The sequence below is a fragment of the Pseudonaja textilis genome, chromosome 13 (genome assembly GCF_049901715.1).
Source record: "Pseudonaja textilis isolate UNSWEBS1 chromosome 13, rPseTex1.2, whole genome shotgun sequence".
NCBI classification, from domain to species: Eukaryota; Metazoa; Chordata; class Lepidosauria; order Squamata; family Elapidae; genus Pseudonaja; species Pseudonaja textilis.
This window is the reverse complement of record NC_142002.1, coordinates 13,262,859-13,290,565: the sequence shown is the minus strand read 5'-3', so window position 1 is coordinate 13,290,565 and position 27,707 is coordinate 13,262,859. Positions and strand designations below refer to the sequence as shown.

At 42.4% G+C, this 27,707-nt stretch overlaps 1 protein-coding gene across 1 annotated transcript in view; it reads right to left on the bottom strand.

Annotated features, from left to right (window-relative positions):
* LOC113442343 (NAD(P) transhydrogenase, mitochondrial-like) overlaps positions 1-27,707 on the bottom strand; it is a 59,274-nt gene that overhangs the window by 15,507 nt on the left and 16,060 nt on the right. The window contains exons 5-14 of the mRNA XM_026709873.2: positions 26,088-26,175; positions 25,728-25,816; positions 25,082-25,269; positions 23,224-23,357; positions 20,898-21,089; positions 20,125-20,278; positions 15,517-15,678; positions 13,855-13,965; positions 12,961-13,106; positions 5,223-5,418 (exon numbers count right to left, since the gene is read on the bottom strand). Coding sequence (XP_026565658.1) covers positions 5,223-5,418; positions 12,961-13,106; positions 13,855-13,965; positions 15,517-15,678; positions 20,125-20,278; positions 20,898-21,089; positions 23,224-23,357; positions 25,082-25,269; positions 25,728-25,816; positions 26,088-26,175 — 1,460 coding nt within the window. The remainder of the gene's footprint in view (positions 1-5,222; positions 5,419-12,960; positions 13,107-13,854; positions 13,966-15,516; positions 15,679-20,124; positions 20,279-20,897; positions 21,090-23,223; positions 23,358-25,081; positions 25,270-25,727; positions 25,817-26,087; positions 26,176-27,707) is intronic.

Here is a 27,707-nt window from a genome sequence, read left to right as displayed (position 1 = left end):
TACCCAACGGCTCTGAGGCACCGATTGCCTTCTTTTCCAGAACGCTCTCAGCAACAGAGCGTAACTATAGTCAGATCGACAAAGAGGCTTTAGCCGCAGTGGCGCATGATTAAGAAATTTCATGAATTCCTGTTTGGCCACAACTTTGAGCTAATCATGGACCACAAGCCTCTCCTGGGTCTTCTTTCCGGGGACAAGCAGACTCCCCAAGTGTTGTCCCCCAGAATGACGAGGTGGACCTTGTTCCTGGCGGCCTATTCGTACAAGCTCATCCACCGCCCAGGAAAAACGTTAAGTCACGCAGACACCCTCAGCCGCTGCCCCCTGCCAGCTCCAGCAGAAGACCCGGCCCGGTCACGCCATCTTCGATGTCACCGAGCTCGACCTCCCTGTCACCGCTCTCGACATCGCCACCAAATCAAGACGGACAAAACCATCGCCCAGGTACTGGACTGGGTGAGGAGGGTGTGGCCGGGCTCAAACCTTTCAGCCGAATTCACACCTTTTAAGACCCGTCAACAGGAGCTGTCTAGCATACAGGGCTCCCTGCTGTGGGGCACCTGGGTGGTTATTCCGGCCTCACTTCGCACTCCAGTCTTAGAGGCACTACACAAGGGTCACCCGGGCATCGTCCGGATGAAGGCGTTGGCATGAAGCTACGTCTGGTGGCCTGGCCTGGACGACGACATCGTCAAGTGGGTAAGCTCATGCCAACCCTGCCAGGAATCCAGACCATCCCCTCCAGTCACCACCCCACAAAGTGGAGAGCGCTAACGCACCTTGGTCAAGGCTACACATTGACTTAGCGGGTCCAATACACGGCAAGACCTTCTTGGTGGTCGAGATTCATACTCAAAATGGATCGATGTGGCCCAACTATCCACAACCACCACGCTAGCAGTTACCAAGGCTCTAACTCGCCTATTCGTAAACACACGGGTTACCAGACACCATTGTTTCAGATAACGGCCCCCAGTTCGCCTCAACAGAATTTAGCCGTTTTGCCACAAATCTTGGCATCCGACATATCTTCACGGCTCCCTTCCATCCTGCCAGCAACGGATTGGCAGAGCGAGCCGTTAGATCCACAAAAGAAGCACTAGCCAGATTCAGCAAAGAAGATTGGCATCACAGGCTCTCCGTTTCTTGCTGAGCCAACACTCGACCCCTTGCATGGTCACCAACAAATCCCCTGCAGAACTTCTAATGGGTAGGCGCCTAAGAACTGTGTTGGATAGGCTCCACCCTCACTATTGTCCTGACACCCCCTCGCTTCAATGACGGGGTCAGAGATTTTGTCTTGCAGGAACATGTATTTTGAGGAACTATGCAGGAGACCCGTTGTGGATTCAGGAGTGATAGTAGCCATCACCAGCCCCCGGTCGTGCACGAGTCCAGCTGGAAGACGGCCGCATCTGGAGAAGACACCTGGATCAGCTAAGGAAGCGACAGGGTACCTTCGCCAGTGTCGGATCGTGGGCTCAGGTCGACCCCAGGTGCCACACCAAGCTCCCATCGAAGACCATGCCAGGGCCACTGTACCACCTCCACCCGGACCAGGAGAGTTGGCAGTAGACCGGGACTGCCCGATGGGTCCGCCACCGGCACCAGTAGACGGGACCACAACATCGCCTTCCAGAAATGCCACACCGGTGCCAGTGCATACCCCAGACGAGGCTGCACCCCATCGCCAACCCTACCGGGTTCCTCGGACTCTGAGACACTTGGTAACTCACTGGAGTTACGACGCTCGGCGACAGCACAGACCGCCCGCTTATTTAAGTGACTATGCGTGTTCGCATCTGGGGGAAGGGGTGTTATGTCCCTGGAACTTGCCAAAGTCCCCACCCAGGTCCGTTCATGCTGCGGGGCGTTTGCTGCCCCTCATTGGCTGGCCTCCCTCGACAGCTGGCTATAAAAGCCAGCTGCAGGGTCGACCAGCCGCTGATCGCTGGGAGCCTGCTCCAGGCAGGGCTAACACGTTCAGTCCTTTATTGTTCCAATAAAGTCTTGTTGCACCAAGCCCTGGTCTAGCCTCTCATTGCTCAACTACAACAGAACCAGTTAATTTTGCTGAGTTGATTGAGGAGGAAATGCAATACTGACCCAGAGATCTATTTCATGTGGAAGAATTATCCATATATACAGAAAGCACAACAAAGAAGAAAACCGCACACAAATCTTCATGTTGTTATCACATGTTTCACACACTTGGACAGAGGTGCTCTTCCCCATTTTAGACAGCTTGCCCAGCGGGCTAATCTTTAAGCCAGCTTTATTCAGATTTCCCAAGACATTTAAATAAATCATGAGCCTCCTCGCTTTTACGCTTTTACGTTGCATCCGATTGCCCAACGCTTTAAAAACTGCGAACTGCTTTTGTTTTTTTAAATGCAAGGTGGTAGATTGTTTTTAGAAATAAATAAGCAAGCAAGCAAGCTGGAAAACCTGATTTTCCACTTGTTGATGCCAGTGGGGGACTAAAATAAGATTTCACACAAATCCGTTTCAGAGCATGTTTACAAGAGTTTGGATTCTGTGAGCAGAGCAGATCCCTCTTCGCCCTGCACCCTCCCTGTTTCATGTTAATTTGCAAACCCTGCTGGCGTAAATGAGGGCACCGAGAGAAATTGAAAAGAAGGAAGCAACATGACATTTGTGAATAAACATTACGGACGTGAAAACCACTTTGCATGGTAGCAGTGAGCTGGCACAGTTGGTTCCAGATGAAATGTTTCCTACATTTACTATGTACACTGCAGTGCTTCATTCTTACTCAAGAGCTCCACCTCTTGGAATTAAACGTAACTTATGACCCCCAAATGCAGCACTAGATGCCAGGGCATCAAGATCATCTTATAAACCCCATGAGCAATCTTGTAAAGGAATCCAAGGGTCACCCAGTATTCCTTAAAAGAAAAGAATAAAAGCATTGCAAGGGACCCTGGGTGTCCTTCTGCTTAAACAAGACACTCTAGTCCAGGGGTCTCCAACCTTGGCCACTTGAAGCCTGGAGGACTTTGCTGGCTGGGGAATTCTGGGAGTTGAAGTCCTCCAGGCTTCAAGTGGCCAAGGTTGGAGACCCCTGCTCTAGTCGATACCATTTCAGATAAATGGTATAAATAGTATTCTTTAAAAGCTCCAGTGATGGAGCTCTCACAACTTCTGAAGTCAAGGTATTCCACTGGTTAATTGTTCTGACTGTCAGGAAAATTCTCCTTAATTCTAGATTGGTTCTCTCCTTGATTAGTTTCCATCCATTGCTTCTTGTTCTGCCTTCAGGTGCTTTGAAGAGTAGGGTGACCCCCTCTTCCTTGGGGCAGCCCCTGAGATATTGGAACACTGCTATCATGTCACCCCTAGTCCTTCTTTTCACTGGATTAGACATACCTCAATTCCTTCAACTGGTCTTCCTATGTTCTCCACTCCTCTACTCGTTGCACCATACCTTATGCCACCAGAGGTGAAATTCTAGACCTTAAAAAAGCTAGAACTACGCCGCCTTCGGTCTGATCTAAGTATAGTATATAAAATCATACATTGTAATGTCGTTCCAGTCAATGAATACTTCAGCTTCAACCATAACAACACAAGAGCACACAATAGATACAAACTCAAGGTTAACCGCACCAAACTTGATTGCAGGAAATACGACTTCAGCAACAGAGTGGTCAATGTCTGGAATACTCAACCTGACTCTGTGGTTTCTTCCCCAAACCTCAAAAACTTTAACCTTAGACTGTCTACTATTGACCTCACCCCTTTCCTAAGAGGTCTGTAGGGGACGTGCATAAGCGCACTAACATGACTACCGTCCCTGTTCTATTGTTTCTTTTTATTTTTCTTATATGTATCCATTTCATGTATTCATAACTATGTTTATACTTATACCTGTTATCTTATAATCACTTGACAAATAAATAAATAAATAAATGTTTTAGCCTCCAGCCTCCTAATCATCTTTCTTGCCCTTTTCTGCACTCTTTCCAGCATCTTAACATTTTTTTTATTCCATAGGGAACAAAACTAGATGCAATATTCCAAGTGTGATTTAACAAGGCAGTATAAAGCAATACTAACACTTCACATGATCTTGATTCTATCCCTTTGTTAATGCAGCCTAGGACCGCATTGGCATTTTTGGCAGCCGAACACACCGCTGGCTCATATTTCAGCAGATGTCTATTAGGACTCTCTTTTGCAAATATCAGTGTCAGGTGCAAGCAACCAGAAACACTTGTGAATAGACCAAAGCAAAAATTTTATCGCTGGTCATCTATGTTACAAGCATTTTGCCAGACTGACTGCATTCCCTTCAGATAGGGCTTTGAAGATTCTGGAGGAAGTCAAGCCTGTGCTGCTTCCTGCAGTGCAAAGACTCTAAACCTGTCTCCCCCTTAACGCCTCCCTCCAGTCTAGCTGGAGATTCCACTGCAATCAGGTTCCAATTCATTTCATATTCAGATAATTAATTGTGCTACTGCAGTGAGGGGAATTGATACCAGTTGGTCTTTGTGATAGCTATGCTTCTCCCAGGTAGCATCAATAATGTGGTTCCTTTGCCTAAAGTGAGTTCCTGCTTGACAAGGTGATCCATCTATGATCTACCTGCTGTCAGCTTTGGAAGCCACATTGAGATCCGATGCTCCCACGCAGCCACAATCGAGCCTGGGAAAGTGGGAGGGGGGAATTCATTTGAGTATATCTAGTTAGACAAAATAAAATTCTTTTGCTGGTTCAAGGTCATGTAGTGTTGCGCATAATGAAAATAAAGTCTTACTTTGGGATGGATGGTGATTGGACTACGGGATATGGTGCTGGGTATAGGGGGTGGATTTGTACTTTTTACTTTTGCAAGGAAGCCCAAAACTTTCAGATTCAGGATTCCACAGATGTACCAGTTACTATCCAAATAAAAGGAACTTTTGAGAGATGTCAGTCTCGGAGTTATTGGTTGGAATGGAGGGTTGCTGGAACGCTGACACCTGCATTGAGTTCAGAGGTGAGATATTACTTGGGCTTCTCCAGTGACAACTAAATCAGAAATCATCCTAGAAAACACCTTTCTCTGAATTTGTATTCTGTTGGAAAGATTGCATACATGTGTTTGGGAGCATCTTAGTCACTAGGGTTATCTTCTCTTTGAAGATGCATGACCAGGATTCTAGGGATACCAGATTTTCCCAGGACAGGGTTTCAAAACCACTTGTTTAAAGGCTCACCCATGGTGCCTCCCAAGGCCATGGCTGTGGACATCTGGGCCAGTACTTCTGGTGAAGGTTTCAAACTGCCCAATGTAGCGGCAATGCCAGCAGCGACACCGATCATCCCAAGGGCGTTGCCAAGCCGTGAAGTGCTCTGACTAGATAAGCCAGCAAGGGCCCCCACACAGCAGAGGCCAGAGCCCAGGTACATCATCTGCAGAGGAAGAGAAGCAAAGGTTGTAAGGGGGAAAAGTTGGCTTTGGCTTCACTTGTCATCTTATCTCCCTGCACCAAACTGTGAGCAAGGACAGGTAGTCCTTGACTTTACAACCACTATTCATACCCAAATGTCTGTTGCTAAGTGAGATGTTTGTTCAATGAATTTTGCAAGAGTTTAAGATCTTTTTTTGCGGGGTGGGCACAGTTGTTCAGGGAATCACTGCAATTGTTGACTTCGTTGCACGCTTGTAAAGTGAATCTACCTTCCCTGTTGACTTTGCTGGTCAGAAGGTCACAAAAGGGGATCACATGACCCCACAGGACACTGCAATGGTCATAAATACATGGCCAGTTGCCAAGCATCTGAATTTTGGTCAAGTGACGGTGGGGATGCTGCAAGTCATAAACTTGAAAAAAAACAAACCCATCATGAATCTGTGATGACCCGGGGCGTGGCACAAAAGCAACAAAGTCACAAAAGTAGATGAAGTCCCTTTAATACCTCCAACTTGGCCCCCAATGTCCAGTTATCATCGGCTGGAAAAAAAACTCCCAAGAACAGTTTTTAAAGGGAAGAAATTCAGTCTGAACCAAAAGTACATCTAAATTATAAATAAAAACCAACACAAACCACAGCTGCAGCAATTAACGAGACAGGGCAGGATAAGGAATTGCAGACTTCCAAAAGATAATGAAACACACACAGTTGGGAGGACGCCAGAACCCAGATAAGACGTAACAAACAAAGATAATGCATGCTTTGCTTCCAGCAAGGTGCTGTGCACAAACACCCTTTATATCCTGTTTTCCCAGCTGCAGCTAATGAAGGGAATCAGGGCCTTTTTCTCCCCTCTAACCCACATTGCTCCCTTATCCTTTCCTCCCTGTGTGCCCTAGGATGAAGAGGGGATGGGCCTGGGTGAATTCCCAGTCGGACTGTGCCGTTCCTCAGTTTCCTTCACAGCCACCAGAGCCACACTCCCACTCCCCGTCAACTGTTCGACCTCCCCCTCAGAATCAGATTCCATCAGGGGCATGACAGAATCACTGGCAAGAAGTGAGTGAGGAGCCTCTGTGCCACAGTGTTTAAAGTGCAGTACTGCAAGCTATTTCTGCTGCAACCAGCTGCCTGCAATTCGGCAGTTCAAATCCCACCAGGCTCAAGGTTTATTCAGCCTTCCATCCTTCCGAGGTCATTAAAACGAGGACTCAGATTGTTGGGGGCAATAGGCTGACTCTGCAAACTGCTTAGAGAGGAGTGTAAAAGCACTGTAAAGCGGTACATAAGTCTAAGTGCTATTGCTAAGTGCTATTGCTAAGAAAGGTCTTAAAATGGGGCAAAACTCCCTTAACAACTGTCTTATTTAGCAACAGAAATTTTGAGCTCAATTGTGGCTGTAAGTCAAGGACTGCCTGTATCTGAATGCTCTGTTTGCTTCTCTAAATAAACATTCTTGCCTTTCCCCTTCTCTGCTTTTCAAAATCTTCCTGGATAAACCTTCAAAGTTTTATGCAAAGGAATATAGTAATAGAGGTGGGAGGGACCTTGGAGGTCTTCTAGTCCAACCCACTGCTCTGGCAGGAGACCCTATTCCATTCCAGACAAGTGGCTGTCCAATCTCTTCTTAAAAACCTCCAGTGATTGAGCACCCACAACTTCTGAAGGCAAAGCTGTTCCTCTGGTTAATTGTCCTCCCTATTAGGAAGTTTCTCCTTAATTCCAGGTTGCTTCTCTCCTTGATTAGTTTCCATCCCTTGTTTCTTGGCTGCCACAGAGAGGAGGGAGAGCAAGCTATTTTCCAAGGCACCTGAAGGGCAGACAAGGAATAATGGATGGAAGCTGAACAAGGAGAGATTTAACCTGGAAACAAGGAGAAACTTTCTGACAGTGAAAACAATCAGCCCATGGAACAGAAGTTGCCTTCGGAAATTGTGGGAGCTTCATCACTGGAAGCTTTCAAGAAGAGATTGGGCTGCCATTTGTCGGAAATGGTCTAGGGTCTCCCACTTGGGTGGGGGGTTAGACTAGATGACCTACAAGGTCCCTTCCAACTCTGATTATCTGTTATCTGTTCTGCCCTCTGGTGCTTTGGAGAATAAGTTGAAACTTATTTATTTATTTATTCATTCATTCACTTATTATAAGTTCAAAACGAATTGAAACTTGCATGTGAGTAAAGTGGAAAAATCATTTAGCTCTATCTGTTGTACAGCACTCTGCCTGGCAAAGGGTAGCTACAGATAAAGTAATTAGCTATAAATTTAAGTGACATAGTAAAGCTGTTCTTGCTAGATTTATTCTGCCTCTCCTGCTGCAAGTTTTTTTTAAGTTTTCACCCTCATTCGATGTACAGAAGAACTGCAGACCACTAATTCAAATGCATTTTGAAAATAACAGCGCTGTGAGATCATCTCAGCCCATTATTTAATTCCTACTTTGATTTTTTTTTAAGGTTTTGATGCATAGCAAGATGCTTTGAAAACCTGGCACGACCGTGCCTTTATATGTAACATGTGGTGCTTCTAACTGGGTTTGATTAGCAGGGGTTGCTTTATCTCAAATCAGAATGGTCTTGCATTACCGGCAGGCTCGAAATAAATTTACCAGACTGGCAATGAAACTCCAAACACATCCACACAGGACATTGGGGAAAGTCAGACAGCAAACCCCAAAGTGAAAACTCTAAATCAGTACACACCAAGGGAGGAGTGCAAGCACACACATGTGTATGTATTAAAAATCTCAAGGTCTCCTGATCGAAACCAATACAGAGAGGAAGGGGAATGGAGTCCGTTATCTAATGTACCCTACGAGCAAAATTCGTACATAAATACAAAATTACATCTGAGTTTGGAAACCCAAAATTCTATCTCTCAAACTTCAGAAAGGCCTGAAACTAGGCTGCAAAACACACATGAACACAAAACCCTAGTTCAAGGCCACCAATCAAGACTTCCTAAAAAGTAACTGATGCCTCCTGCTGTCCTCCAAGAGTGCTAGAAACTTGAACTGCCAAAATTCCTAGCCAGCCGGGAAAGGCTGCTTTAAACCTATGGGATGTACAGGTATTCCTCAACTTACGACCACAATTGAACACAAAATTTCTGTTGTTAAGTGAATTCTGTCCCGTTTTACGAACTTTCTTGCCGCTGGTCTAGTGACATCACTGACAGTGTAACTTTGAACGGTCACTAAATGCAAATATTTACAGACCCCCTCACATCCTGGACATAAACTGTTTCAACTCCCACCCACAAAACGACTCTATAGAGGACTGCACCCCAGAACAACTAGACACAAGGACAGTGTCATGCCCCTGGTGGAGACTGACTCTGAGGAAGAGGAGGAACAGCCAACAGGAAGTGGGAGTGTGGCTCCAGAGATGGTAGAGGAGGCTGGGGAAGGGCAGAGACCAGCTGAGCAGTCAGAGGAGGATCCAGGCCCATCCCCTCTCCATCCTAGGTCATGCAGGGAGGAGAGGATCAGGGAAAAGCAAGGTCTACTCAAGAGGAGATTACCACGATCCTCCTCGTGGCTTGCAGGTGGGAGCAATGTATGTAAGTTTGCAACTGCACAGTTAGAATTTGCAGGAGTCAATTTTAGTGTTCACCTTGAAAGAGGTTTATCTGTGCTGGCATTCTTCCCATGGACTCTCCTCAATTATTTTCCTGGAGTTTATGATTAGTTATCTTGGCTTGCTTCGGAACTCTCATCAATGCAGTTTGTTTTGGTTTTCTGTTTGCCTCATTATTTACTTTTGTGACTTTAAACTGTGCCTAATAAAACAGTGAAGTTAAGTTGAAGGCCTTATCGGACTGTAATATATGTTTTGGGTTTTGGGTTATTTTGAGAGACTACGGGTCACCACGGGCAGTTTTTTCCCGAACGCCATCACAAATAATTCCCTCAACACTGTCCAACTATTTACAAAGTCTGCATTACTATTACTATTAATCTTCTCACCACTCCTTATCACCCACCTCCTCTCACTTGTGACTATAACTGTAACTTTGTTGCTTGTATCCTTATGAGTGTTTCCTAGTGTGATTTGATTGCTTATGACTATTATTAAGTGTTGTACCCGATGACTCTTGTATCTTTTCTTTCCTTTTATGTATACTGAGAGCCTCTGCACCAAGACAAATTCCTTGTGTGTCCAATCACACTTGGCCAATAAAGAATTCTATCTATTCTATCTATGAACTGTTGTAAATCTGTTTAATCCCATTTAACCCCGCTTTCCTCATTCCACGCTTTATTTCTATACAAAAGGCACAGTCATGGGTGGGATGACATATCCTGAATTTGGAGAATAGCTAAAAAACATTTAAAGGGGACAGAAAGACCAAAAAACTCATGTGTGTTTGCTGGGAGACATTTTTATCAACTACTATTCCTCATGCAAGATCATGGGACATACAGGAGTTTGCCAAGTTTCTCTGAACCAAGTGTGGCCCCTAAATTGGAGGTTGACACTCAATGGCTCCAAGGTTGAATCCAAACAATCAAAGCAATGAGTGTAGCCTCCTGAGAGCTCCTTCAACAGTTGTCCATGGATTATAACTTTAATATAACAGCGGGGGGAGGTGAATATTAAGTACATGTGGGAGTGATTATGCTGTATTTAATCTAATTTAAATTCTGTTTACTTTTGTCTTAGCCGATTTTAGCTGTAGCACAACCCATTTTTGAAATGCAGTCTTGGACTCAGCAGAGAAGGCAATTAATTCTTTGCTGTGGTGGAGGATGAGGAGGATGATCTTGATGAAAATATGCAAGAACCTAAGCAAAGGGGGCTGAAGCATTTCTTTTACATCCAGTGCAATGAGATAACATTTGAAGGAAGCTCAAGGAGACACTTTCTTGATTCAGCGGAGCATAAGAAGGGGTAGGAGGTACAGCACAACGAGACCTGCAAGATTCTGTTATTGTAGCCCTTCTCAATTAAATTAGTTTTAAGCTTCCTGGGGAGTTGATTTTCTGTTCTGGTCTTCCAATACCATCAAAGCTGAAACCAGCCAGAGCATAGATCTCAAAGAAGTAGTGCAATATCAGAAGATGTGGAGAAACTTAGTCCATAGCATCGCCAAGAGTTGGACACAACTGAATGGATGATGATAATCATCATCATCATCATCATCTTCATCTGGTCTTCCCAGTGGGTGCTGAACAGACATGAAAAGAACTGCAGGCAATCACACACACCCTTGTTGATTACAGATGTTCTTCAACAATTTGAATGGAATGGAATGGAATAGAATAGAATAGAATAGAATAGAATAGAATAGAATAGAATAGAATAGAATAGAATAGAATAGAATTCCTTATTGGCCAAGTGTGACTGGACATAGAAGGAATTTGTCTTGGTGCAAATGCTCTCAGTGTACATAAAAGAAAAGATACATTCATCAAGAGTCAAGAATCATCAGGTACAACAGTGGTCCCCAACCTTTTTTGTGCCACGACCCGGTACCGGCATCAGAAAATGATCCGCGGCCTGGTACCGGCATCAGCACGCATGACAAGGCAAGGCGAGCCGAGCGACTGGCCAGCCAGCCGTCCCCCGCTTCTCTCCGCCACCTTCAACTCCTCCTTTGTACCTTTGTCGATGGGCTTCGCTTCGGGACGGCTTCGGGACGGTCGCTCAGCTCGCCTTGCCTTGGGTGCTGAAGGAATCCTCGTGCCTTAGTTTCATTCAAAGCCCCCCCCCTTCGATGAAACTAAAGCGCGAGGATTCCTTCAGGACCCAAACGCCACTTTCCAACCGGAAAAGCTCACCCGGAAGCACTTTCTCGTCAAACAAGATGGCGGCGCCCAGCAAACCGGCGGCCCGGTAGGAAATGTTCCACGGACCGGTACCGGTCCCCGGCCCGGTGGTTGGGGACCCCTGAGGTACAACACTTAATAATAGTCAAAGGGTACAATAAGCAATCGAATCATACTAGGGAACAGTCAATAAAAATCATAAGGATATAGGCAACAAAGTTACAGTCATACAGTCATAAGTGGGAGGGGATGGGTGATAAGGAGTGATGAGAAGTTTAATAGTAATAGTAATGAAGACTTTGTAAATAATTGGACAGTACTGAGGGAATTATTGTTTAGCAGAGTGATGGCGTTTGGGAACATCATATTCTTGAATGTTCCTCACCCTCAGATACAGAACTAAAAACTCTTGAATGTGTAAAGATAAAACAACTCTCCTCCTCCACCTCCTCATCCTCATTTTAGCCATTGTCTATCCACTGCAGGGTGAAGGCCTCTTCTGCATGTTTCCAACCAATACATCCCTGAGCTTTCTTTCACCAATAATAAAACAAGTCTACTTATTCATAGATATGCTCAATTCTCCCACAGGGGAATGAAATGCGAGCTATTGGTCTCCCAGTGACTTCCCATTGAGCAGAATTCTGTGAGACCCTAAAGAGGAGAGAAGCAACCTAGAACTAAGGAGATATTTCCTGACAGTCAGAACAATTAACCAGTGGAACAATTTGCCTCCAGAAGTTGTGAATGCTCCAACACTGGAAGTTTTTAAGAAGAGATTGGACAACCATTTGTCTGAAATGCTATAGGGTCTCTTGCTTGGGCAGGGGGTTGGACTAGAAGACCTCCAAGGTCCTTTCCAGCTCTGTTGTTATTCTGTTATTCGCTAGCCTCCCCTACCATAAATTTTGTCACACAAGCAGCCCAAGTTGTCGATTTCCTTTTTGCATCTAGCAAGAAATTAAGAGTGCGGGGCAGGGCAGGGGGACTGTTTAGCTTTCTTCTTGTGTGCTGAAAGCAGAAGCTGAGAACAGAGACCCACCTATTATGTTTGTTATAAGCATTTGTTTACACAATTCAGGGACCACATGAACCCAACGAGCTGTTTTCTTTTCTTCATTACATTGCTTGAAAAATATGCATCACTGGTACTAACGAATCTCAAGAAACCTTTTCTCTCCAGAGAAGCTGCCTTCCATGGAGGACCTGTATACTGCACGAGTCAAAAAGAGGGCTGTGAAAATATTTCCAGACCCCTCACATCCCGGACATAAACTGTTTCAACTCCTTCCCTTAAAACGATGCTTTAGAGCACTGCACACCAGAACAACTAGACACAAGGACAGTTTTTCCCCAAACGCCATCAGTCTGCTAAACAAATAATTCCCTCAACACTGTTCAACTATTACAAAGTCTGCATTACTATTACTGTTAATCTTCTCATCACTCCTTATCACCCATCCCCTTCCACTTGTGACTGTATGACTGTAACTTTATATCCTTACGATTTTTATTGACTGTTTCCTAGTATAATTTGATTGTTTATTGTACCCTTTGACTATTATTAAGTGTTGTACCTTATGATTCTTGACTCTTGATGAATGTATCTTTTCTTTTATGTACACTGAGAGCATTTGCACCAAGACAAATTCCTTGTGTGTCCAATCACACGTGGCCAATAAAGAATTCTACTCTATTCTGTTCTTCAGTATTGATCTGTTAACTTGGTTCTGAACAAAGAGAGTCTAAAAACTGGCCTGGATTTCTGACCTGCTCAATACTGTATCCACTGAGAAGAGATGCACCATATCCACCAACAAAGACCGTTCCAGGGAGAAGATAGAGGTAATTGTATTCAGGTGGATCTGTTGGACGCTTAAACATATCCAGCATCCTCTGGGTAATTAGAAAGCCACCTATTTGGAGGGGGAATGCAATTGGTTAAGATGAAGCAGAAGGATGAAACAAAGAATTAATTTATACCGGACAATTAATTAATTGTCTTTATTATTTTTACAAATTAACTCCAGGTGACAAACATATTCAACACACCTTCCTCTTCCTATTTTCCCCACAACCCTAAGAGGTGAGTTGGACAAAGAGAGAGTGATTGGCCCAAAATCATTGGCTTTCATCTGCTGGTGATTGGCTCAACATCACCCAGTCAGATTTTATGGCTAAGGCAGGACTAGAATTTACAGTCTCCCACTTTCTAGCCTAGTGTTTTAACCACTAGACCAAACTGGCAAATTTGGGCTAGAAATCAATCGTGTGGAGTTCCTAATAGGGTGTCCATGGACACTAAGGAAGATAACTCCCTTGGCTTTGGAACTGGGTAGCCATGGCCAAAGCAAAAATATTTATTATTTAATATTTAATTATTTAATATTTATTATTTAAATATTTATTCTAAACAGCAATAGCACTTAGACTTATATACTGGTTCATAGTGGCTTCACACAGCCCTCTCTAAGTGATTTATAGAGACAGCATATTGCCCCAACAATCTGGATCTTCATTTTACCGACTTCGGAAAGATGGATGGTTGAGTCAACCTTGAGCCAGTCAGGATTGAACTCCTGGCTGTGGGCAGTGAGTTAGCCTGCAATATTGCATTCTAACCACTATGCCACTATGGTGAACATGCACTTTGTGAATTATTACCTGCAATATTGACTGAGGAAACAAAGGCAGCCAGTAAAGCTAATGTCTGAGGCACACTGGAAGGCAAGTAAGATCCCCCCATCAACACCAAGCCGCCCACAGCAGTGAGTCCTAAGAGAGAGAAAATTAAAGAACCTGTTGTGATAGTGTGAAGAGATGATGAGTTTGCAATCCCTTGCTCAAAAACCTTCTATCATATAGCAGATGTTTCCTGTTATGGTTGAACATGCTTGATTACTCATATTGTCAACAGCTCTTAACTCATATTCCAAGCTAGTCGACTAGAGGCAGCCTTGGAAAATGTTGGATTCCATAGAATGTTGCTAACCAAGCTGCACAAACTGCTAAAGTCACAGTGCTTCTTCATTATCTAATGCTTGAAATTGGCCTCAGCAAATCTCAAATATAGGTGACAGAATAACAGAATTGGAAGGGACGCTGAAGGTCTTCTAGTCCAACCCCCGATCAGACCCTATGCCATTCTGTAGAAATAGCTGTCTAATATTTTTTAAAAGCCTCCAGTGATGGAGCAACCACAACTTCTACTGATCAATCGTTCTCACGGTCAGGAAATGTCTCGTTACTTCTTTTCTTGCCCTCTGATCCTTGGATCTTTGGACCTATTTTAATATTCCACATTACAGTTATTTCAGGTTTATTTTTGAAGCATCTGTTATTTCAAAATCTGGTTTCACACTTTTATTCTAAGCCACATCTTTGGTTAATCAGGATTTATTGAATAAATCATAATTGTTAACACAATATCTAAAAATCTAAGGCATGTTTGCAAACCATAACATCTAAGGCAAAATCAAGCAACTTCCCTTATCAATTATTACAAAATGTAATTACTAAGTATTGGAACTCTAGGTTTTATGAAAATAGTGACATAGCCCAATTGATACTGGTTATGGTAAATTTTAGCTGGTTTTTTTTTTTTCAAACACTAAAATCATGGTGGGATTGTATGAGACAACATGGACAGAAAAACAATCATCAAAATCTTTTAACTATCATCAACTCTCACAAGGATGAAGCAAACTCAGATTCCCTGAAATGTTCTTTAAAGACTTGGTAATGTTGATCGAAAGGTTGGCAGTTTGGTGGTTTGAATCCCTAGCGCCGCATAACGGAGTGAGTTCCTGTTACTTGTCCCAGCTTTTGCCAACCTAGCAGTTTGAAAGCATGTAAAAAATGCAAGTAGAAAAATAGGGACCACTTTGGTGGGAAGGTGACAGTGTTCCATGCACCTTCGGTGTTTAGTCATGCCAGTCACATGACCAAAGAGATGTCTTCGGACAGCGCTGGCACTTCGGCTTTGTAACAGAGATCAGCACCCCACCCCTAGAGCCAGAAATGACTAGCACATATGTGCAGGGGAACCTTTACCTTTTACTTTAATGTAAAGAAATCCATTGATGTTAGAACATAAGAGCTATCTTCAAGTGGCTACAGATAAGACACATTAAACAGCGGAGAATTCACTGCAGCTAGAAAATTGCCAAATTCAAGAAGAAAGATATGGATAAGTGGCCCTTCTTGTCTGATAGATTTTTTAGGGGAAAGGAACTTTGTTTTCATTTTATTCACAGTGCTCCTCTAGAATCATGGTTGCACCAAGTATTAAAACAAAAAAAACGGCAAAGCAAAGGTTGGACGTACCAGAAATTGCATTGGTCACTGACATCAGAGGTGAATGGAGAGCAGGTGTAACACCCCAAACGGTGTGGTAGCCCACAATTCCAGCGAGACCAAAAGTTGTCACCATTTGGGTAAAGGCAGAATTAGGGGAGACAAGGCCCAACCCTAAAACTGATGTCAGACCTAAAGAAAACAACAAGCATTTTAGGATACTTAAGAAAGCATTTTCCCCCCCTCCAAAAAGGGATTCGACACTCTTTTGGTTTCTGGGGTGTTAACCTTCACAATAAAACAAGACATTGGAAGAAAGGATATGAAGACTTAATGGATGCAATTCGCATTCCTTCCTCCCCCCTCCCTGCCAAATGTTGACTTGTCTGGTTAAAATTCACTTTGCCAAGTTGTCTGTGCCAGAATGCTTTGGCCTCCGGATGTGGAAATGCCAAGAAATAACGTTTTAGACATGTCAAAAATGTTGGTTGAACAAACCTTCAAGGAACAATGTCCCAAGAATTACAAAATGAAAAACGGCTCCAACGTTCCCATTGATTTTGTTACTTGCTTTGGAGGAAAAGGCTCCTATTGTAGCATCTGAAAAATGTTAAAGGAGGCAGACCACACAGGAATTTCAACAACATCCAATGAGAACAAGCTGTAGTTACCTTCTTTGGGTCCTATATATTAGCCTTCTCCAAAGAGGCAACTTCCAGATGAATTTCTCTATAGCACTTGGGCTTTCCAGCTATTATTGGTAGTCCAACATCTGGAGAAGATGTGGGCAGCTATGACTTTATCACCTGTGGACTTCAACTCCCAGAATTCCTGAGCCAGCATGAGGTTGACTGCCCTATATTACTCTTTGACACAGTACAACCCTAATCTGGTGAACCAACCAGATTTTTTTTCCTTTTAATTGTAAGTGATTTGCAAATTTGGAGGTGTGAACCCTTGTGCTTCTCAAAATTGAATTGATAGACACACAATAACCACATGGGAATTGTGCAAATTAGCAGTGTCCCATTCATTTAAATTAAACCCAGTGTTATCTTTCCTTTCCCTACTCCTTTATCCTGGACTATTCAATCTAGGTTGGACTATTCACATATACAACTGACCACTTGGACTCATAACCCATGAATGCTGAGGAAATTCTACATGTAAATCAATTCAATACCAAGAAAAACACTTTTAACATTTTAAAATCGCAGGTGAGGTAGTGAATCACCTTGTAGAGGAGAGGGGCAGCATAAACATTTAATGACTAAATAAAAATAAATGAATGAATGAATGAATGAATGAATGAATGAATGAATGAATGAATATGTACAGGATAAAATATAGATAATTAAATGTCCATATCTTTGTTCTGCAAAACCAACTTATTATGATAAAGAGAAACAGAGAGAGAGGGAGAGAGATAAGAGAGAGACAGATAATCACTAGACAGATAGATACCGTTAGATAGATAGATTCCGATAGATACCATTAGATAGATAGATAGATAGATAGATGATAGATAGATAGATAGATAGATAGATAGATAGATAGATAGATAGATAGATATTATAATCTATCTAATTATAGTCTAACTAATCAACTTAAATTGTATAGATAGATAATATTTATCTATACAATTTAACTTTAATTCATTTTGATGTTATAATTAGCCGTTTGCAAGTATCCTAAAGTTTTTTTCTTTTCCATAGCCTAATTGCCAGGAATTTTCAACATTTTTAAAGGCACGACCACTCCGTTCTTAAAACAGGATTTTCTTTCCCGTTCTCAGAAAAGAATGTACCAGAACTGTGCTCAAACATATGGTTGGAATAATACCTTTTACAGCTTCCACTGAAGCCTTTTGCTGTCCGCTCCCTCATTCCTCGAACCTGATTTTTTTTTTTTTTTTTAAAGAAAGGCAACCTGACTCAGATAAAAGGAAATTACTGAACAGGAAGGAATTAAATATTGGCCTGAACTGCCCTGCATTCTGCAGAAAAAAATATGGCAGCAAAGATAAATACATATCACACAGAATGTTTATTCAGGACATCTCTGAGAAGGTCACAAGCCAGTGCTTTACTTTCCTCCTCTCCGCCCCCCAAAAAGCAAACCGCTACATTTTTCCCATAATTTTTTGTTCAATTTTGAATTTTTTTCTCTCCAAAAGGGAGCATTTCAGTGAAATTTCAAGGTGCGCTATGATGTTCTTGAGCTTATTAACTAGGAGGCCACAGAGGTGAATGAATGTCCTGTCTTTTGTTATACTCTCTTCAAATGAGCAGCGATTTCTCTTTTTCCCACTTTTATTAATCCCAAAGGTATTATAATAGCCTCCAAAGGGCTTTGTCTGATTAAGAAGCGTGGGTTAGCTACAGAGACCAGAAAGGTCTGTCAGAGAAATCAACAGCATTGGCATGAGTTTCCTGTATCACTTCCATCTAACAATCAAATCAAGACTATCCTTAAGGGAAAATTAAAATAATATCTAAACATGGGTGTCAAAAAGTAGAAAAACAGGCGTCTCTTTCATCAGTTGAGAACATTTTGAGAAATTGCCAGGCAGATTTCCATGTAGCATGACCTTAAGGCAAGACATGATAGAAGGAGGTTCAAAGGTTATCTCTAACCCAACCAAGAATCAGTTGCATTTTCTCTAAATGCAGAAATTCCATTCTTAATCATCATCCTGAAATGCTATTAAAACTGCAGTCCCACACAATCTTACTTCAAAGGAGTTTCTAGCAAACATTCATAAAATATTTATAGAGTTGCATGCAACTGAACTCCCTGAGTTTACATAACCTTATTTTAAATTTAATCCAAGGAACCCGGCCAACCGAAATGAACGATAGAATTAAAAGCCATCGTGGCATTTTAGGGGGATATCCATAAGTTAATTGCATATGAAAAGATTCTTCCTGCAGAGTTTTCCTAAGCTCTGGTATAAAACACCGAGAAGAACAAGATGATAAAAATTTTAATTTGCGTTTAGGAAGAATCAAATCCTACAAGGAGATAACTGAGAATTTGTCATTAGATTCTACCTATTCACTTGTTCCACCTGATAGCTTCTCTTACTGTTTAAGATTAGCAAACTGAGCCAAAGTGGCTGCAAATTCCAGATGTAAAACAGCATGCCACACCCAATCATGTTTTAATCAAATTCAACTCATTCTATCAGTTCTATCTGGGATGGGCTCCTTGGCTAAAGCATAGTAGCAACAATGTAGGAGATGTTTTTAATAGACCTTTGAGATGATTTCTCATTCTTTAACTATGACTCTGTCAAGCGCAGGAAATCGGGAGTCCAGGCAGTTCAAATAAATATAAGTTTATTGTATGCTAATGCTTTTCTACAAGAATGTGAACTACTAATGGTCAAAGCAAAATGGCGGTAGATAAGAGTCAATGGAACTCAAGGTGGGCTGGACTTACATCTCTTATGGGCACAAAGAGACTCAAGACTGATGACACATTTGACCCCACCTCCCTCAGGCTCAGCCTGGTCATCTCCCACAGATTGTACAGGTAGTCTTCAACTTACGGCCACAATTGACCCTAACATTTCTGTTGTTAATTGAGACATTTGTTAAACATTTGTTAATCTATTCTTACCCCATTTTACAACCTTTTTTGCCATAAGTGAATCACTGCAGTTGAAAAGTTAGTAACCCGGTTGTTAACTGAATCTGGCTTCCTCGTTGACTTTGCTTGTCAGAGGGTCACAAAAGGGGATCACATGATCTTGAGACACAGCCACAGTCATATGAACCAATTGCCAAGCACCTGAATTTTTATCCATGATCGTGGGCAAAGGTGTCATGCCCTTGTTAAGTCAGACTCCGAGGGAGAGGAGGAACAGCTGACAGTGGAGTGGAGGTGCAGCTCTAGAGGTTGTGGAGGAGGCTGGGGAAGCACAGAGGCCAGCTGGGTAGTCAGAGGAAGACCCAGGCCCAGGAGGGGAGGATAAGGGAGAGACATGAATGTCTAATGGGAAGGAAAGGGCCTTGATCCTCTTCATGGGCTGCAGCTGTGAGAACTGGTTAAAAGGACGGACATGCGTATGGGCCAGTGCTGGAAACAAAGTGTGGAAATATCTCTAGTCTGGCGTTCCTCTCTCTGAGTTTGGCGTCCTTCCCAGTGTGTGTTCTGATATTTGTGAACATCTTCAAGCCCTTATCTTGCCTGGTTCCCTTAATTGCTTCAGTGTGGCTTGTGTTGTGTTTACTCTTTATAATTTATAGGCATTTTTAGTTTAAATGGCATTTCCTCCTTTTCGTAACTGTTTGTGGGGGAGTTTTTTTGTCTTCAGTCAAAAATATTTGGAACTTTAAAGCAAAGTGAAGGAATAAAAGAGGCTTCACCTGTTTTTGTGACTGTGTTTATTTTGTATCTCACCCTGGGGCATCCCAAAAGGTCTTAACTGTGAAAAACAGTCTTAAGTCACATTTTACAGTGTCGTCGTAATTTTGAATGGTCACCAAATGAACAGTTGTAAGTTGAGGACTACCTGTATTAGCAAATCTCTTAATATATATCACAATGAACTTTGAAAGAGGAATTTAAACTTCAAAGAAAGAGAGAGAGAGAGAGAGAGAGAGAATGAATAAATGTAACATTTTGAAATACCTGTTGTATATACTCCAGCTGAGGTCATGGTTTTTCTAAAGGGTGTAATGGCTGCTTCTTTTTCTGCTTCTAGTTCTTGAACAGACTTCTGCTTAACTGGGGCAGCGGGTGGTAAAGTTTTAGGTAAAGGTGCTGGAAAGATTGTTTTCCCTTCCTGTAGCAGAGACATTAGGATGAGTCCTTAATGGAAAGTCACAAGTCTTATTGCGAGGGTGTTAGAAGAACTATCTGGACAGATTGAGTCTAGATGGGTCAAAAGCTAAAAATTTAGCCCAAAGCATCCCTTTGCTGACTCAAAGAACTTCTGGTCTTTGCCATCAGCTGAAGTTGTTTCAGGTCTTCACAATTAATCTTCTACCTGTTGCTTGATTTCAACTGATCCTTCTTGTCCCTTCTGTTGATTTGGAATTGGAGGGAAAAACAGTGTGCAGACAATGTGTAAATTACTAATTTACAAAGGTTTGTGACTGGACTAAAATGTAGACTGGGTGCGTATACAAGCTAGGTCTACATATATATGTGGCATTTAAAGCAAAATGAAAGAAGGTGAAAACAGAAGATTAGAAGAAGGTCTGATGTTCTAGTGGATGAAACCAAACTCCATGTTTCGATGTCACCTGCAAAGCTAATTTCCAGACGAAAGCCAAAAATCAACTGCAATTTCTCCTAAAAGATCCCGATTCTGTCTTCCATTACAATGTTTTGCATGCCTCCATTAAACTGTTTGTTAAGGAATTTTAGGAGAGGGGAAAAAAATAACAATAATAACTCACCTTCATGACCACAGTCCCTCTTATGACATGATCAATCGTCCCATAATCAAAATCATCTTTTGGCTCAAAGTAAAAGTATTCTTTGCTAGGGGAAATAGCTTTTAATAGCTTCAAGATGTTGTTTGAATAAAGGCTACTGGCCTGGGTAGCCATTCGGCTTGGCAAGTCCGTATAACCAATGTGCACCACGCCCTGAGTGTTGGAAAAGCAATAAATTAAGACCCTTGAAAACATCTTTTTTCATGTATTGCCTTGATATGACTTTGAGGTGTTTTGACTTGATAAATGCTTTACAGCTGATGGTAAATCAAATGTCTGATGACACTTTATCTTGCCAGTTAAGGCAAAATTACTTTTTACTTTTTAGATGAACAGCTTGCTCTTATTCTTGAAGGAGAGAAACTTTCCTTTTTGACTTCAAGCCAATGGCAGAGCAAGCCGGGAGGCCTTTGGGGGAAGCAGTTCCATTGCCATATGGTGCTTATTTCAAGAGTTAAGAAATCAAAACACACTTTAAAAGCCTGAAAACACCTCTTGGACATCTGATGCTATCATGGTTACACACTGTGCTTCCCAGATTAATTGCACTCCAATTAAACTCTGAAAAGTAAAGAGAGGGGGTCAGATAACCTGGCGTGGGCTATTTTGTCCACAAAACTATTTGCAGGGGGCGGGGAGAAAGACAGAATGTCCCTTTGCAATTGTTTCAACAAATTAAACCTGAGAAAGAACAGAATAACAGGGTTGGAAGGGACCTTGGAGGTCATCTAGTCCATGCCCCTGCTCAAGCAGGAAACTCTACCATTTCAGACAAATGGTTGTCCAACTTTTCTTAAAAACCTCCAGTGTTGGAGCTTTCTGGAGGCAAGTCATCCCCCTGATTAATTGTTCTAACTGTCAAGAAATTTCTCCTTAGTTCTAGGTTGCTTCTCTCCTTGATTAGCTTCCATCCATTGCTTCTTGTCCTGCCTTCAGTTGTAACCCTAAACTCTGGGTGAACTTTACAATCACAAATGATGTCCTTCAAAGGCACTGTAAACTCAGCTAACTGTACATGTTACTGTTAAAGCAACTTATTTTGAGATTAAGGAGAAAAGCTTCAAATACAGATCTGATTCGAGCACTGCACTAAACCATAACTAATTCACAATAGTGCAGAAGGGTTTCATAATTAAATCGCATTAATTCTCTTATATACAAAACTTCTGTAAAGGTGGAAGGTTTCCAGGACAGCCATAGTTCTTTTAACTACAGCTTGTTAAGTAAGCCAAAATGTCTGATTTTAGGAATATCTTAAATCATAATGTCAGCTTTGGAAGCCATATTGAGATCCGATGCTCCCACGCTGCCATAATTGAGCCTGGGAAAGTGTTAGGGGGGAATTAATTGGAGTATATCTAGTTAGACATAATAACATTCTTTTTCTGATTCAAGGTCAGGTTGTGTTGCACCTAAGTGAGAGGAAGTCTTAACTTGGGACGGATGGTGATTGGGCCATGTGATGTGATTGATGGGTGCAGGGGATGGATTTGTAGCTTTTAATTATTACTTTCAGATTTGGGATTCCACAGTTGTACCAGTTACTATCCAAATAAAAGGAACCTTTGAGAGATGTCTGTCTCGGAGTTATGGGGTGGAACGGAGTTTTGCTGGAATGCTGACACATAAAGGTATAACAAGCTTTTTTTGCCTGGGAGCTGCATAATTTCATTTGAAGGAGTGTCCTTCCTGGGTTGGGATAATGCAATGGTCCAGCCCATGTCAGATCCTTTTGAAAACCCGGATTTTAAAATGCTTAATATAGTTAAGAAGGCTTATGTGTGATGTTCTTCTGCTTTGGAGAAGAGCAAAAGAATATCTCTGTCAAGAGGACAAAACGTCAGGATTCCAGTGATCGCCTTAATTAAATCATGCATCTGGAGCCAAACTTCAAAAAAAATCCAAAGGATTTATTAGAGGCAACATACTGGCATGACCTGAATGAAGCCAACTCTGGCATACATAATTTACAGTCCCCTGTGAACCTGTTTTCCCCCTCCTGGGTGTCTCATAAATCATATTCTCCAATTAGGCACATTCATAGGCTGGGTGTCATCATTCACCTTCTCCAATTAAATATATTCCCGGGTAAAAGCTCTGGTAGCTTAGTTACAATCTTTTTAAGATAAATGTTGGAATGTAGTTTTGATTTCAAAACTGCTGCGCTGCTCTTCCATATTTCCTTCCTCCCCGCCACTCCCCCTTGTTTATGGCAACTACTAAAAGAGGCACAGGAATGTTTTATGAGTTGACTCAAAATATTTGAAACAGACTCTCCCACGCAAACCTTATGTATGTGAAGTTCTCCAGGGTGAGTGGTCTCTACATTGCCACCAGCTTCTGCGGCAAGATCTACTATTACGGAACCGTCTTTCATGGATTCCACCATAGGTTTGGTGATCAGGATTGGAGCTTTTTTCCCTGTCGCAAATGGCAAGAACAGAAATGAAAGATAGGAACTCTTTTAAAAAAACAAACAAACCATGAGCAGATGCCAACAAAACCTCAGGATTGTCTGGATTATATATGCAAGGGTCATCTTAGGCTCAACAATCCCTATCTATTTCTACAACCCATTGAGATAGCAACTAGCAGTATGTTCTGACCAGGACTTCCTGAGACCGTAATTAAGCATACGCTTAGTTAAAAACAACTCTTGTTTTATTTCAACGCTGGGAATTATGTTCGTTCCCAGACTGTAATGACTCCCAAACAGTCCCTTGAGATAAACACCCACCTTTCTCTCCTTTGAATTGCGGCCAACTAAAGTGCCAAATGAACTATAAAAAGCCAACTGTAGTACAAAGTCCACACAGAGCTTCAAGGTTTAATCCGAACATAGTGAACGACTTTGCTTCCTGCAAAGGTTTCTCTACCTTTTCCTGTCCTTTGTACCTTATGGGAGGGGTAATCACCTCCGAGCCTTACTCCCAAGTTGCCCCTTTTGTCTCAGCTGCTCTTGCCTTCTAGAAGCTCTGCGCACACGCGCACTGGGAACAGGCTCCCCTGGGTCCTCTGCCTCGCTGCTGCCAGGCTCCAGAGGCAGCACCACACTCCCAGATGGTCCTGGCCCCATCTCTGCATTGGATGCAGGACCCTCATCTGAGTCCTCCCCAAACTCCCAGACTCCCCACTGTCTGATTCCGCTGCTGTCTACACAGGCTGCCGGCGAACTGCACCACAGTAGGACTATCACTGCCTGCTGAATCTCCAAAACTGTGCAGGGCATATCTCTCAAGGCCAGGAAAATAAAACCCACACAATCATTACATTTTCTATCTATTTGCAAGAATCCTCTCTGGCTTACTTGACACTCATGACAAGATAAGAAACTAAATGTTGGGCTCTCTTATTAGAAGCATCCACTGCTAAGGCCTCTGTATAGGTAGTTCTCGACTTACGACCACAACTGAGCCCAAAAAGTCTAAGTGAAACAGTTGTGAAGTGATTTTTGCCCCATTTTACAATCTTTCTTGCCACAGTTGTTAAGTGAATCATTGCAGCTCTTAAGCTAGTAACCTGATTGTTAAATGAATCTGCCTTCCAGTGGTGGGATTCAAATATTTTTATCACCGGTTCGGTGGGCGTGACCTGGTGGGTGCGCTTTGTGTGCATGCACACACTTTGCATGCACGCACATGACAAATGCGCACTTTGCACAGGTGCAGAGGTGTTTGCCCAGGCGCAGAGGCCTTCTAACTCGCCTCCTGCAACCCTGCACGATCCCAGTCGCTTCAGCAGCTGCCGTGTGGCTCTATTCTGTGCCGCGCAAAGCAGCTGCGCTTCAAATTCAGTGGATAAAGGTGAGTATGGGAGCCCAGGCAGGTGGGTGGACCCAACAGCACACAGAGAGAACTGGTTTGGTCTCCACTGCTCATCGCTGCTACCGGCTCGGGAGAACCGGGCCAAACCGGTAGAATACCACCACTACTGCCTTTCCCATTGACTTTGCTTGTCAGAAGGTCACAAAAGGGAATCGCATGGCCCCACGGGACATTGCAAATATGAACCAGTTGCTAGGCATCTGAATTTTAATGACGTGACAATGGAGATACTGTTAACTGTGGGAAAACAGTCACAAGTCACATTTTTAGTGCAGTTGTAAATCAAGGAATATCTGTAATGGGGATAAAGTTGTAGTGTACCTGGAATAAGAGCTGTACTAATAACAATGTCCACCTCTTTGCACTGTTTAGCAAAGAGGGCCATTTCTGCCTCTATGAACTCCTTCGACATTTCTTTCGCATAACCTCCAACACCTTCTCCCGTTTCCACAACGCTGACTTCTAAAGGTTCTGCACCGAGGGATTTGAACTGCTCCAAAGCTGGAGGGCTGAAAGCAAGGAGAATTTCACAGCAATCACTAGCTTGGATACTTTTCAGAGCGGAGATCAAGAGCATATAACTGCTTTTCAGTCCAAATATCACATCTGACCTTTGAGTAATGTGCCAGCAGATGCACTGTAAAATTCCTTTAATTTGCAACGGGTTGCTGGTTTTCAGCTAGCATTATTATTGCTACTTTTAGTTTATATCCCACTGTTCCTTCTCCCAGAGGAACTGTCTGGAAGGCTCACAACATACAAAGAAGGATAAGTAAAACTAATATGCATTAAAGTAGACACATATTTGAAATTCATAATCAACATTAGATTGAACCCTATTAAAGCTGGATGGTTCATTCCAGGCAACGAGTTAATGAGGACAGAAAAATATGCTTTGGGCTTCCTTAGGATTTGTATCCTGTTTTTCTTTACAACAGAGGCAGGCTGAGGATTGGAGTTACTCTACCGGGTATCAAATCCTCTCACAATGGCTCCCATCGATTTTGCTGCTCCAGCTGCAGCCAAGCCAGCCACCCCTCCACCAATGATCAGCATCTAGAAAGGAAAACAACGGTGCATCATATACAATCTGACTTTATAGGAAGGGAGGGAGGGAGGGAGGGATGGAGGGAGGGAGGGATGGATGGATAGATAGATAGATAGATAGACAGACAGACAGACAGACAGACAGACAGGAAGGGAAGGGAAGGGAAGGGAAGCTATAACAGCTCTCTTATTTAGGAGATGAAATATCTTTCTTCAACTTTCTTTAAAATGGCTTCAAAAGGTAATAGTGTGCTTCAGAAAACCATGTCATGAACCCTACCTTTGCAGGAGGTACTTTTCCTGCAGCAGTGATTTGCCCAGTAAAAAACCTTCCAAAGTGATTGGCCGCGAGAACAACAGCTTTGTACCTAGGGGGGAGAAAAGGACAAAAGAGAAGAACATTGGAACTGCTAACACAGCAGGCATTTGAAATAAATAATAACAGACTCAATTGACTAATAGACAAAAAATAGAAAAAATAGAAAATAAAAAATAAAAAGAAATTGAAAAAATAGAATACAAGCTGGGCGGATATGACCTCATTGATGGCCCTCACTCTGTCAAGGACCTCGGAGTATTCATATCTAATGATCTAAGCGCCAGAGCTCACTGTAACAGCATTGCCAAAAAAAGTATTAAGAGTTGTAAATCTAATCTGACAAAGCTTCTCCTCTGGAAATATTGAATTGCTAACTAGGCTATACAAAACCTTTGCTAGACCAATACTTGAATACAGCTCATCTGTCTGGAATCCGCACTGCATATCAAACATTAATACAATCGAGAGAATCCAGAAGTATTTCACGAGAAGAGTACTACACTCCTCTGCTCGCAACAGAATACCCTACACCACCAGGCTTGAGATTTTGGGCTTGGACAACCTTGAACTATGCCCCCTACGGTTGGACTTAAGCGTAGTACACAAAATTATCTGCTACAATGTCCTACCAGTCAATGACTACTTCAGCTTCAATCGCAACAATACAAGAGCACACAACAGATACAAACTCAATGTTAACCGCTCCAAACTTGATTGCAGAAAGTACGACTTCAACAACAGAGTGGTCAATGCCTGGAATGCACTACCTGACTCTGTTGTTACATCCTCTAACCCCCACTCCTTTAACCTCAAACTAACCACTATTGACCTCACCCCATTCCTAAGAGGTCTGTAAGGGGCATGTATAAGTGCCCCATCGTGCCTCCCGTCCCTGTCCTATTGTCCCCATTATTATTCATACCTATTTCCTGTATTCTTACTCATGTTTATACTTATGTTTATTATCTTGTAAGCAATTGACAAATCAAATCAAATAAAAATAAACAAAATAAAACTCCTTAGATAAGTCATGGCAATCAAACATCTCCAACAAATAAATAATCTATCAGTAAAACCAAAAAACCAAAAATGGCATTTATCTATTAGGTGAGAAGCCATAGATAGATATCAAAATCATCATCATCACCGTGTCCTTATAGTTCATACCTTTGCTTGTTACACCCTAATAAATGCCTAATCAAAGGACATTTCTTATATTATAAGCTGCCCAGAATTGCTTCAAAGTGCGAGAGGAGTAGCATATAGATTTAATAAATTTGTTTATTTATTATTTGCTTATGTATTAAATGAATTTGCTGCCCACTTTGCAGTCCTGCCACTCTGGGTGGCTTACCATAAAACAACAGATTAGGACAGTAAGATAATAAATACATCAAAATTAAGAAAGAAATCGCTAAGATAGCAGAGGGTATACAACAGGCAGAGTGGAGGTGGGAATCTTCTAATCCAGAAACCTGCCCATAGTCAATGGTTTCTCCACCTCTCAAATTACATTATGCTCATTGGGGTGGATGTTTTTCTCTGTTCATCATAGTAGATTTTTTTTTTTTTGGTAAAAGG